A 12,762-nucleotide genomic window follows, 5' to 3' on the forward strand; every position below is an offset into this window, starting at 1 on the left:
TAGTACATGGTTAAATAAACTTTATTACAGCAATATGAGAGAATATTATGTTGAAATAAAGAGTTTTCGTAACATGGAAAAATGCTTATGCTATAGTTATCCTAACCAAATTTCATATCAAATGTGATATCAACTATAGACAAATATGCATAGAAAAAAACTAATAGGAAACATATCAAAAATGTTAACAGTGATTATTTAGGTGATATTTTTGCCCTCTTTATACTTTTCTATGTTTTCAGAATATTCTGTATGGAGTATGTTATACTTTTATAATCAGAAAAGCAAGAAATTAGTAAGTAAATTCTATTTTTTAAAAAACATGGAAACTCATCTTTTGCCTTGGTGACTAATAATTTTCATCTTTAAGTCACAGTATCTTTCCAGGGCATTCACTTCTCTATGGAAACTCAGCTATGTGGTAATACCTAATGGTTGCTGCATTTTAATTTCTTAGATCTGCACAACTTCCAGCATCTCTTATGTGGTGGTGTCATACTTGCAGCCCCCTGCCAAAAGAATGGTGTACTATAAATTCATCTCTGGCATGTTCAAATTATTTTTTTTCTAAACATAGGCACCTGAGCTAACATCTGTTACCAATTTTTTTTTCTTCTTCTCCCCAAATCCCCCCAGTACATAGTTATATATTCTAGTTGTGAGCCCTTCTGATTGTGCTATGTGGGATGCCACCTCAGCATGGCTTGATGAGCAGTTCTAGGTCCATGCCCAGGATTCAAACTGGCGAAACCCTGAGCTGGTGAAACCCTGGGCCAGCGAAGTGGAGTGTGTGAACTTAACCACTTGGTCATGAGGCCGGCCCTTCAAATTAGTTTTAAAGTGTGATGCTTGACTTGATAATGCTATAACTTCCCTGTTTTTTTAAAATTTATTCTTATTGAGATGTAATTGACATATAACATTGTGTAAGTTTGAGGTGTATAACGTGTTGATTTGGTACATTTATTCATTGCAATATGATTACCACTGAAGCATTGGCTAACACCTCTATCACATCATATAATTATCATTTCTTTTTCGTGGTGGGAGCAATTAATATTTAGTCTATTAGCAACTTAGAAGTTTATAATATAGTATTGTTGTCTGTAATCGCTGTGTTGTGCATTAGATCTCCAGGATTTAATTACCTACTGGTTGCAAGTTTGTACCCGTAAACAACATCTCCCCAATTCCCCCACCCTCCAGTCCCCAGCCCCTGGTAACTGCCATTCTACTCTGTTTTCACAAGTTCAGCTTTTTTAAGTTTCACATATGAGTGATATAATACAATATTTGTCTTTCTCTGTCTGACTTATGTTACTTAGCATAATGCCCACAAAGTCTATCCATGTTGTTGCAAATGACAAGATTTCCTTCTTTCTCATGGCTGAATAATATTCCGTTGTATATATTACCATGTCTTCTTTATCCATTCATCTGTTGTTAGAAACTTAGATTGTTTCCATATCTTGGCTGTTGTGAATAATGCTACAATAAACATGGGAGTCCATATATCTCTGATATCCTGTTTTCCTTTCCTTTGGATATATACCCAAGACTGAAATTGCTGGCTCATATGGTAGTTCTATTTTTAATTTTTTAAGGAACCTCTGTACTGTTTTCTGTAGTGGCTGCACCACTTTGCATTACCACCAAGTGTGCAGGGGCTCCCCTTTCTCCACATCCTTGCCAGCACTTGTTAATTACTTGTCTTTTGGATGATAGCCATTCTGACAGGTGTGAGGTGATATCGCCTTGTGATTTTGATTTGCATTTCCCTGTTGATTAGTGGCATTGAGCATCTTTTCATGTACCTGTTGGCCATTTGTATATCTTCTTGTCAAAAAAGTCTATTGAAGTCCTCTGCCCATTTTTTAATCAAATTATTTGTTTTTTGTTGCTGAGTCATATGAGTTCTTCATATGTTCTGAATATTAACCTCCTATCAGATATGTGGTTTGCAAATGTTTTCTCCCATTCCATAGGTTGCCTTTTCATTTTTTTTAAACTTCTCATATATATGTTTTTTTTTAAGATTGGCACCTGAGGTAACAACTGTTGCCAATCTTCTTTTTATTTTTCCTGCTTTTTCTCCCCAAATACCCCCAGTACATAGTTGTATATTTTAGTTGTGGGTCCTCTAGTTGTGGCATGTGGGATGCCACCTCAGCATGGCCTGATGAGTGGTGCCATGTCCGTGCCCAGAATCCGAACCAGTGAAACCCTGGGCCACCGAAGCAGAGCGCACGAACTTAACCACTCAGCCACGGGGCCAGCCCCAGGCCTTTTCATTTTTTTGACTTTTTTTGTTTGTTTGTTTTGCTATGTGGAGGCTTTTTAGTTTGATGTAGTCCCACTTGTTGATTTTTGCTTTTGTTGCTTGTGCTTTTGGTGCCAAGAACAAAGGAGCTTCTTCCCTATGTTTTCTTTTAGGAGTTTTACAATATCAGGTCTTATGTTTAATCCATTTCAAGTTAATTTTCATGAGTGGTGTAAGATAGGGGTCCAATTTCATCCTTCTGCATGTGGTTTTCCAGTTTTCCCGGCACCATTTGTTGGAGAGACTATCTTTTCCCCATCGAGTGTTCCTGGCTCCCTTGTTAAATATTAATTGACCGTAAATACAGGGGTTTATTTCTGGGCTCTCTATTCTGTTCCTTTGGTCTGTGTGTCTATTTTTATGCCTGTACCATACTATTTTAATTACTGAAGCTTCGTAGTATAGTTTAAAATCAGGAAATATGATTCCTCCAGCTTTGTTCTTTCTTATGATTGCTCTGGCTATTTGGGGTCTTTTGTGCTTCCATACAAATTTTAGGATTATTTTTTCTATTTCTGTTAAAAATGCCATTGGAATTTTGGTAGGGATTGTGCTGGATCTATAGATTGCTTAAGGCAGTATGGACACTTTAACAATGTTAATTCTTCTGATCCATGAATATGGATATCTTTCCATTTGTGTCTTCTTCAGTTTGTTTCATCAGAGTCTTGTACTTTTCAGTGTGCAGATCTTTCACCTCATTGTTTAAATTTATTCTTAGGTGTTATATTACTTTTAATGTTATTGTGAATGGGATAGTTTTATTTCTTAATCAGATATTTTGTTGCTAGTGCACAGGAACGCCACTGATTTCCGTAGTTGATTTTATGTCCTGCTACTTTACGGAATTTGTTGATTAGTTCCAACAGTTTTTTTTTTTTTTTTGAGAAAGATTAGCCCTGAGCTAACTACTGCCAATCCTCCTCTTTTTGCTGAGGAAGACTGGCCCTGAGCTAACATCCATGCCCATCTTCCTCTACTTTATACGTGGGACGCCTACCACAGCATGGCTTGCCAAGCGGTGCCATGTCCGCACTGGGGATCCGAACCGGGGAACCCCGGGCTACGGAGAAGCAGAACGTGCGAACTTAACCGCTGCGCCACCGGGCCGGCCCCCCAACAGGTTTTTGATTGAGTCTTTAGTGTTTTCCGTATGTAAGATCACATCATCTGCAAATAATGACAATTTTACTACTTCCTTTCCAATTTGAATGCCTCTTTTTTCTTTTTTTTTGGCCTAAGTGATCTGTCTAGGACTTTCAGTACTATGTTGAGTAAGAGGGATGAGAGTGGGCACCCTTGTTTTGCTCCTGATCCTGGAGGAAAAGCTTTCAATTTTTCACCATTGAATATAATATTAGCTGTGGGTTTGTCGTATATAGTCTTTATCATGTTAAGGTATATTCCTTCTATACTGAATTTGTTGAGAGTTTTTATCACGAAAGGATGGCTACAACCTCCTCTTAACTGTCTCTGGGCCAATATGAGGGGCAGAGAAAAAAACTCAGAGGTCTCTGGGAATAAAGAATGTTTTTTGAGGCCGGCCTGGTGGCGCAGCAGTTAAGTGCGCACGTTCCGCTTCAGCGGCCTGGGGTTCGCCGGTTTGGATCCGGGGTGTGGACATGGCACCGCTTGGCACGCCATGCTGTGGTAGGTGTCCCACATATAAAGTAGAGGAAGATGGGCACGATGTTAGCTCAGGGCCAGTCTTCCTCAGCAAAAAAGAGGAGGATTGATAGCAGTTAGCTCAGGGCTAATCTTCCAAAAAAAAAAGAATGTTTTTGTATTTTCTGTTCTGCTTAACATATTCAAAATGACATCATGTGCATTGATATGACACTGGAGTACAGGGAAAAGAAGCATACATCTTTCTAATGCTGAAGTTGTCCTTTCCTTCTTTGCTCCTCACAGGCAGCCCTGGAAGCATTAGATGAACTGGACCTGTTTGGTGTGAAAGGTGGGCCCCAATCAGTTATCCATGTCCTAGCTGATGAAGTACAACACTGCCAGGTAAGAGAATAATGGACCATGTTATAGAAAATTTATTCTTACTCGGATTCAGACTTACTGTGGGCTTTAAAATAAGACCTAAATGAAAGTACATAATCTGATTTGTTACCATGTGTCAAAAATGTCTTATCAAGCATCCTATACTGAGATAAGCCTGATAGAGCATGAGCTATAACATAGATTGTAGTCCTGTTCTCTCACCCAGGGTTATAAAGGGATCCCACCATAGTATATGGAATTCTCCACTGTCTTCATATCAAGGTCTGTGGGCTCTGCTCCTGAGTATCTCCTTTTCTAAATATAACAAGAGAACAAGAGGTGATCAATTTTGAGTGTTCTTCTTGATAGTGGTTCTGAAACATTCTCTTGTCCCCAGTTGGCTCTAAGGTTAGATGTTTGGAGATGACTAAGTGTTAAATGTGTATCTTCTGTTTTGTTTAGGATTACTTTCTGTATTGAAAGATTAAGATTCTTCTCATTGTCCGGATGACTTTTCTCCTCTTCTTCAAACCACGATTAAACACCTATAGTGTTCTATTGAATATAAACTCACCTTTCCATGGGAAAGATAAATGTCAGGGGTATAGGAGCTGAGCCTATGACATCCTGCTTCTCAGCAGCTTCATTTTCTCTTCTCTTTATGCTTAAATAGGTGCTAATGGAGCAACAGGATTGTGGGTGGGACAATGATGTTAGTATTCTTTATCCATTAGTAACTGCTTAAGAATTAGGATTGGGAAGTATTGAGAGCAGGATTAAGACAAGTGATGACTTACAGAAATGCCTATTTTTCTAAGCTGTCACTATTGAATAATGTTTAGATTTTCTTCTGAATGATCCTCTTCCACATAAATCTTTTAAAACTAAAGCTGTTAGTTTTATGATCTTGAGTGATTTACTAATGTGCCACATTTGACTTCCTTCCTCTCAGTCTATCCTTAATTCAATACTCCCCCGGGCTTCAACATCCAAAGAGGTTGATGCTAGTCTACTTTCAGTTGTTTCCTTCCCAGCCTTTGCAGTAGAGGATAACCAGTTGGTGGAGCTCACAAAACAGGAAATCATCACCAAGCTTCAGGTATGTCCATATGTGCCTTTCTTTTCTTTAGGGCTCTGACTTTAAAGGGGAAAGTAGTATATTTTAGGGCCTTGAGTATGACCTGTGTCAGTGATTTAACCAAGTGGTCAAGGTTAACATCACCATTAATAAGACATATTGACATCTTGTACCTCCTGATACAGTGCACTGCGAAGTGCACAGCACCTCTGTGGTATCCTTCTCAATAATGCATAACGTAAGTCTAATCATGAGAAAATATCAGACAAAGCCAAATTGAGGGACATTCTACAAAATAACTGACGAACACTCTTTAAAGGTGTCAAGGTAAAAAAAAAAAGGTGTCAAAGTGCTGAAAAACATGGAAAGACTAAGGAACTGTCACAGATTGGAAGACACTAAGGAGACACGACAACTAAATGCAGTGGGATCCTAAATTGGATACTGGAACAGAAAAAAAACCATTAGTGGAAAAACTAGTGAAATGCAAATAAGCTCTGTACTTTGGTTAATAGTGTTGTACCTAGGTTAATTTAGTTTTGATAAATGTTCTGTGGTTATGTAAGATGTTAATGTAAGGGGTCAGTGATTGAAGGGTATGTATGTGGGGCCTCGCTGTACTGTTTTTGCAACTCTTCTGTAAGTCTCAAATTATCTAAATTTTAAAAATGTTTTCTTCTTTAAAAAAAAAAAAAAGCCTATGGTCTCTTATGAGCTATGTGAGCAGGACCGTATAGATTAGTAATTGGGCTGTCACAGGCTTACCCTGTGGTGGAAGGCCGTGGAGAGAATAGTGTTAGGAGCTCTGCTTTAGGGAAGAGCCTGTAACTTAGCCCTCAGTTGAAATCACATTGCTGAAATCAGTTTCTGCTGTTGGGCTGTTATCAGGGTTTTTTTAATTATTATTTTTTAAGTATCATGTCAGTATTGGTGATAAGTTGGCACATGTAGCTGTTGCAAATGATGCATTTCTGATTAATAATATGGCTACACAATGTACATGCTTCTGACCTTTTTTCTCCGAATTTCCAGGGTCGTTATGGTTGCTGTCGCTTTCTACGAGATGGATATAAAACTCCTAAAGAGGTAGGTTTCTTTTCTCCAAAATGAATCCAAGGTAGAATGGTCACTACTACCTGCAGCCTCATTCAGAGAAAATACTTACCTCACTGATGGTACTTAAAATAGTCACTAAATAGGATAACCATAACTGACGTTTGCTACCTTTGTTGCGCTTGGTTGCCAAATTCTGTTTGTGAGCCTTTCTGGATTAAATGAAATACAGGAAAGTGTAGTCCTCCCACTTCTTGTAGTTGGGTAGTTTCAGGAAAGAGCTACTGATGGATGCTTAAATCATTGAATGAAATTTTAAGTGGAAATAGAATATAACATCAAAGGGGAAAAAAATCTTTCCATCAGTAGATCTTTCTGGCCCTCTTCCACCTTTTGCATTTGGTTAGTTCTAAACAGTACTTGATTTTGAAAAGTTCCTTTTGTTCCATTTGTCAAAAATTTTCCTTGGAAATATCAATGCAGAAAATTAAGTATTATTAAAGGGAATGAACGGTCAATAAGAAGCACTTTCATTGGCAATGCAAACATCGTTTAAGGCTTAGGTTTGCTGGTCAAGAGCAGTTATAATTTCTTTTTAATCATTGAGCTCAAACTCTTCTGATCTACTTCCTCTCTTCCACTTTATTCTTTAGCCCTGCTGACTTCTTCCCCTACCAGTCTATTAAAATTATGCTCTGAAACATCATAATCATCTAAGTGACCGATCCAATAGCCTTTTCTCAATCCTTAGTCTCCTTGACTTTTCTGTAGTATGTCACTGCTACCTACTCCTACGTTTTCTTGAAGTTCTTTTCCTATTTTAATTTCCACAACACTACACCATCCTAATTCTTCTCTTTCTGTCTTTCCCTCACCAAACTATGCAGATTTACCGAGATTCTGTTCTTGGGCCATTTGTTCATTATATATAGGTACTACATTTATACCTTGTGCTTCATGTGTCACCTCTATGAGAATATGACCCAAACCCTCATCTCTTGCTTTCCTTGTAAACATTCCTATTTGTATGTTCTGCTGCTACCTCAAACTTAACAAGTATAAAACCAAACTCGAGTTTGTTACAAATTAATCTCATTTCTTCATACACTTATCCATAGTGTCATTATTATCCCAGTTCCACTAGTTAGAAGTCATATCACAAAGTACTTGCTAGGGGAAGAGAGTATATACATGCTCCGCCTTCTCTGAAACAAACTATCAGTAGTGAAAGGCTCTATTGTAATACCTCTGAACTAAAGATGTACGTCTGACCTTGGAATGATAAGAGACTTTATTCATTGTGTTTTTACCAGGATCCCAATCGTCTGTACTATGAACCAGCTGAGCTGAAGTTATTTGAAAACATTGAGTGTGAGTGGCCATTGTTCTGGACGTACTTTATCCTTGATGGAGTCTTCAGTGGCAATGTAGAACAGGTAATGCAGAACAGGCAATGCAGAACAGGGAAAAGAGCTTTTCAGCAGAATGTTCTTACTATGTCTTTCTCTCTCAGTTAATGGCTGTGCCAACCCTGTATCCAAATGGAAGTCTTCCCTAATAGGGAGGAGACAGAGCTATCTTCTAGAGAGAGGGCACTAGGTTAAGAGTTGGAAGACCTAGGTATTACCATCACTCAGACTTGGCTTTTAACAGATACAGAAAGCAAAATAGCAAGCCCTGTTTACTTGCCTCAGTCATCAGAGATACTTGAATTTACCTCCTGACTTTGCATGTCTTTTTTTAAAAATAAATTTTGGAAATGATGTTCTGAATTTAGCAAAAAAAAAAAAAAAAAAACACCCAAAACGACAACAACAACCCGTTCATACCCTGTACTCACCCCAAAAACACGGTTATCATTGTTTTTGAGCCATATGAGTAATGTAGTTTAGAAATTTTGGAAAACAGTGAGACTGGGAAATTTAATCAAGTAAGTTTATTGTCAGGCATTTTACAAATTGGCTATGGTCTAAACTTAGACATAAATCCAATACATTTGGAAGTCTCTTATACTTGGCTTCATAAAATACAATTTTGTGTAATTTGAATGCTTTGGCCAATATTAATCTGTAACTGCCAATATGAATTTAGAGAATTGGGTTACACACAGAGTTTCAAGGGCCACAAAGTGCTATTTTAATCTAAATTTTAATAAATTATGGAGTATCCTTTGAGCAAGCAAATAAGATAAACAATAGTAGAAATAACCTGCCTTATTTTGACCACCCTATTTTGATTCTACCATTTTTCTCAGTCGAATTTCATAACATTGTTTATCAAAAACTTTGCTTGCTCAAAGAAAGATTTATTTATCAAATGTACCTACTAGGTACAGAGCACATTCAGGTTTTTTGAACTCTGGGCCGGGGAGGAAGAGTTGGAAGACCTAGATTCTTTTTATTCTTTTTTTTTCTGGTTTCACTACGGACCATTGAGTAGCCCAAGTATTGTCATTGACTTCTTTGGTTTCTCTGTACATACAATGAGAATAGTTTTTGTCTCTTTATTGAGGAAGATATCCCTAAAGTTCTTTGAATTTCACAGATACAGACATGTCATAAGTGCAGCGTACAGTCACTTTGGCTCTAATGAGACATATATGTTCCTAAAACATCACCATGTTTTGCATATTCGAGAAGTAAAAACTATAGGGCTTATAGGAAAATGGGGTTGGGGGCACAACACTTAAAAAGTTTGTCAGAATTATGTACTAAATGATAAGAACCTAATAAAAACAGTATCACAGCTTTATGCATATTAAATGGTTAAGGAACACATGGATACCACAATAGCTGTGACACTTGTACATTGAAAAAGACCAGAAGTTTGCTTATGGATGTGTGCACCCATATTCCTGCCAGCTCACCCACTGGGCACCTGTGCTCGCCACCCTGTGTGCCAGAGAAAGAGAACAAAGGAGGGATAGCAAAAGGGTGAGAGAAAAGAGAGAAAGAATATAAAACAGAAAGGAAGAATAAAAGATACAACTGTGAAGAAAGGGGGGGAAATTAAAGAGAAGGGAAGGCACAGAGCCATGCAGTCAGGGTGGCCATGAGAAGGGAGCAGCTCGGGAGTTATAATGAAGAGGTGGAAGGAGGATTACCTGAAATTGGACAGAAAGTTGTAACACCACATATGGATGGATGTGGTTCATTGTCCTCCTAAGGTATATGCATGTGTGTATTTTTTGTATTCTTGCACGGCTCAGTCAGATGAGTGCATTCTCAGGGTGAAATTGTACATAAGCAAATGTGAAATTCATGCTATGCTCAAATTGTTTCCTAATACAGCAAATGCATTGGAACAAATTTTCAAAACAACTGTTATAGCTGAACTGACCATATTTTTTCCACCATAAATTATAGTGTTTTTTAAGTTTTTATCTATTACTAATCTACAGCAAATTGTTAAACAAAACTTAATTTGGCAGGTAAAATGCAATTTTAAAAGCCAATACACGTAAAGTCAAGAAGCTATACCTAAGGTAGTACACAGTGGATAAAAACAGGCCAGTGGAGGCAGGCCGACTTGGGCTCAAATCTGGGCTCAGCCTTGTACTTGCTCTGTGATCCTTCACAAGTTCATAACCTCTTTGAATCTTAATTTCCCTATAAAAAGGCTTTACACATACCTTCTAGGATGGTTATTAAAATTAAATGCGTTAAAGTATGCAAAACTCCTAGCATATGTCTGGCCTTCAGTAAGCATTTAGTAAATACTACTTCCCTTTCCTCTCCATTTTACTAGGTGAATACGCTCCTTTGCAATAGGACCTTCTTTGGCTACAACCCTCACCTAGATTCCAAAAGGGAACTCTCTCTAAATTTTTTTTCTCCCTTTCTTTCATCTACAGGTTCAAGAATACAGAGAGGCTCTTGAAGCAGTCCTCATCAAGGGCAAAAATGGAGTCCCACTTCTGCCAGAGCTGTATAGTGTTCCTCCTGACAAGGTGAACTGGACAGTGTGATAACATGGAGCTGGGAGAAGAGGAGCAGTACCTTGATAGGACTGCCTTGTTTGAGTCAAATAATTTTTGATCTTCTGATTTTAATGTCCTAAAAGTTCATCTTAGGTATAGAACGATAAAAATATGATTTTATTCCTTTGAAAATAAATTTTTAAAGCAGTCCCAGTTACGGTACTGTTGTATAGTGAGACAAGGCCAAGACCAAACCTTATGGTGGTAATTTCGTGGGTGTATACTTATCCTCAAACTCATCAAGATGCACGCATTAAATATATTTGACCTTTTTGTATGTAACCAAACTTCGATTTAAAAAAATAAATTGTTCAGAGATTGATTAAAAAAAAAGTCCGGAGCTGGCCCGGTGGCACAGCAGTTAAATTCGCGTGTTCTGCTTCAGCGGCCCGGGGTTCACCAGGTTGGATCCGAGGTGCAGACCTATGCACCACTTGTCAGGCCATGCTGTGGCAGGTGTCCCACATAAAACAGAGGAAGATGGGCACAGATGTTAACTCAGGGCCAGTCTTCCTCAGCAAAAAGAGGAAGATTGGCAGCAGATGTTAGCTCAGGGCTAATCTTCCTCAAAGAAAAAAAAAAATCCAACCTTAAGGTTGAGAATTATATGGAGATCAGTAGTCAGAACTAGAGTGATGTTCTGTGTGAACTCTCAGGATTTGGTATTCTCTGCTTTGAGGCCAGTAATCTGGGATTCTTTGAGCAGATCAGGCTTGGAAAATGAATTATGTCTCCATTTTCCCAAAATGCCAGTCGAGAGTACCATTGTTCCTCTTCTCCACTGCAAAAGAGCATTAGCCATGGGAGAGAGAGTCTTCCATTCTGGTGGGGAAGGGTGGAATAAGTTCCTAGCAATGTCAACAGCATTACCTGAGAGCTTGTTAGAAATGCATATTTCAGGCCTTCCCCCATACCTACTCAGTCAGAATCTGCTTTTGGACAAGATCCTCAGGTGATTTGTGTCCACATACAATTAGAGGAGCGCTGCCCTAGACTGTAGTCATAGTGCTTGACTTTTCAGTGTATTGCATATATGACTGTTTTATAGGGTGTGAATCACAGTCCAGACTCCGCCTTTTTGTTGGCTAGTATCTTAAATCTTCCATTACCCTTTGTGTGACCTCTTTATCTTTTCTTTTAGGTTGATGAAGAATATCAGAATCCTCACACTGTGGACCGAATCCCCATGGGCAAGTTGCCTCATATGTGGGGTCAGTCTCTATACATCTTAGGAAGCTTGATGGCAGAGGTAAGGGGAAATTTCAATGTTCTTTCGCTTTTTTTTCTGCTTTAGCCACCATAATCAGATTTGTGAGTAGCTTATTAAATCTGAAGGATATGTCTTCTGCCTTTCGTGTTCTGCCTTAATTATAGATTTTCTTCCAGGTGCTTAGAGTGGGAGTATGGCCAATCCTTGACAAAAATCTTTCCCCCAGCAACCATGTCCCCTATGCTGCCCAGGGCTTCCTACCTTGGCACTATACTTGGAGCTGCTCTGGGATCAGGCACTAGATCTTTCCCTTTCAGAACGCCTCCTAGTGCCTTGCCTGGTGACTCATGAATGCAACTGTGCTTAGATAGTAATGACTGTTAATGGATTTAAGTGCTAACTTTTCCAAGCAACATCTTATTCTTTTTTTTTTTGAGGAAGATTAGCCCTGAGCTAACTGCTGCCAATCCTCCTCTTTTTCCTGAGGAAGACTGGCCCTGAGCTAACATCCGTGTCCATCTTCCTCTAGTTTTTTATATATGGGACGCCTACCACGGCATGGCATGCCAAGCGGTGCCATGTCCGCACCCGGGATCCAAACCGGTGAACCCTGGGCCGCTGAAGCGAAACATGCACACTTAACCGCTGCGCCACCGGGCTGGCCCCAACATTTTATTCTTTAATTGAATAAACTGATAAGATAATTTTAGGCACCATGACAAGTGGTTGGGAACATCATAGTTTTTTGTTTGTTTTTTCATAAGGAGCTCTTTAAATGTTCCTTATATTAAATTCTGTTGAGACAGTTCTTAACGAGGCATTTGCGAATTTCTTACTTTATGTGCAGCTTATTTGTGACATTTTGACCCTGTGAAAAGGGTTCCCTTTTTCAAAGTTTTTCAGATTTACCAACAAATCTATTTCCCCGTTGTAGATTATTATGGTAAGCTATAACGCAGGGTCCTTGAGGATCTAGGATGGGACTTAGTTATCCTTTCTGAGCTAGACTCTGACCTGTTTATGTATGACTATTTACTTTCTGCAGCTGTTTTTGTTTGTTCTGTTTTGGGATTTTTCCCCCCAAGTTTTATTGAGATATAATTGACATCTATCACTATGAGTTTCAGGCATAT

General features: G+C 38.7%; 1 protein-coding gene across 4 annotated transcripts in view; it reads left to right on the forward strand.

The window, feature by feature from the left end:
- Window positions 1–12,762, forward strand: part of PHKA1 (phosphorylase kinase regulatory subunit alpha 1) — a 108,949-nt gene that overhangs the window by 21,884 nt on the left and 74,303 nt on the right. For all 4 annotated transcript variants that reach the window (XM_046673067.1, XM_046673068.1, XM_046673069.1 and 1 more), the window contains exons 7-12: window positions 4,232–4,330; window positions 5,262–5,408; window positions 6,420–6,473; window positions 7,754–7,876; window positions 10,294–10,389; window positions 11,561–11,668. In XM_046673067.1, coding sequence (XP_046529023.1) covers window positions 4,232–4,330; window positions 5,262–5,408; window positions 6,420–6,473; window positions 7,754–7,876; window positions 10,294–10,389; window positions 11,561–11,668 — 627 coding nt within the window. The remainder of the gene's footprint in view (window positions 1–4,231; window positions 4,331–5,261; window positions 5,409–6,419; window positions 6,474–7,753; window positions 7,877–10,293; window positions 10,390–11,560; window positions 11,669–12,762) is intronic.

This window comes from Equus quagga, chromosome 10, assembly GCF_021613505.1.
Source record: "Equus quagga isolate Etosha38 chromosome 10, UCLA_HA_Equagga_1.0, whole genome shotgun sequence".
In the NCBI taxonomy this organism is placed as follows: domain Eukaryota; kingdom Metazoa; phylum Chordata; class Mammalia; order Perissodactyla; family Equidae; genus Equus; species Equus quagga.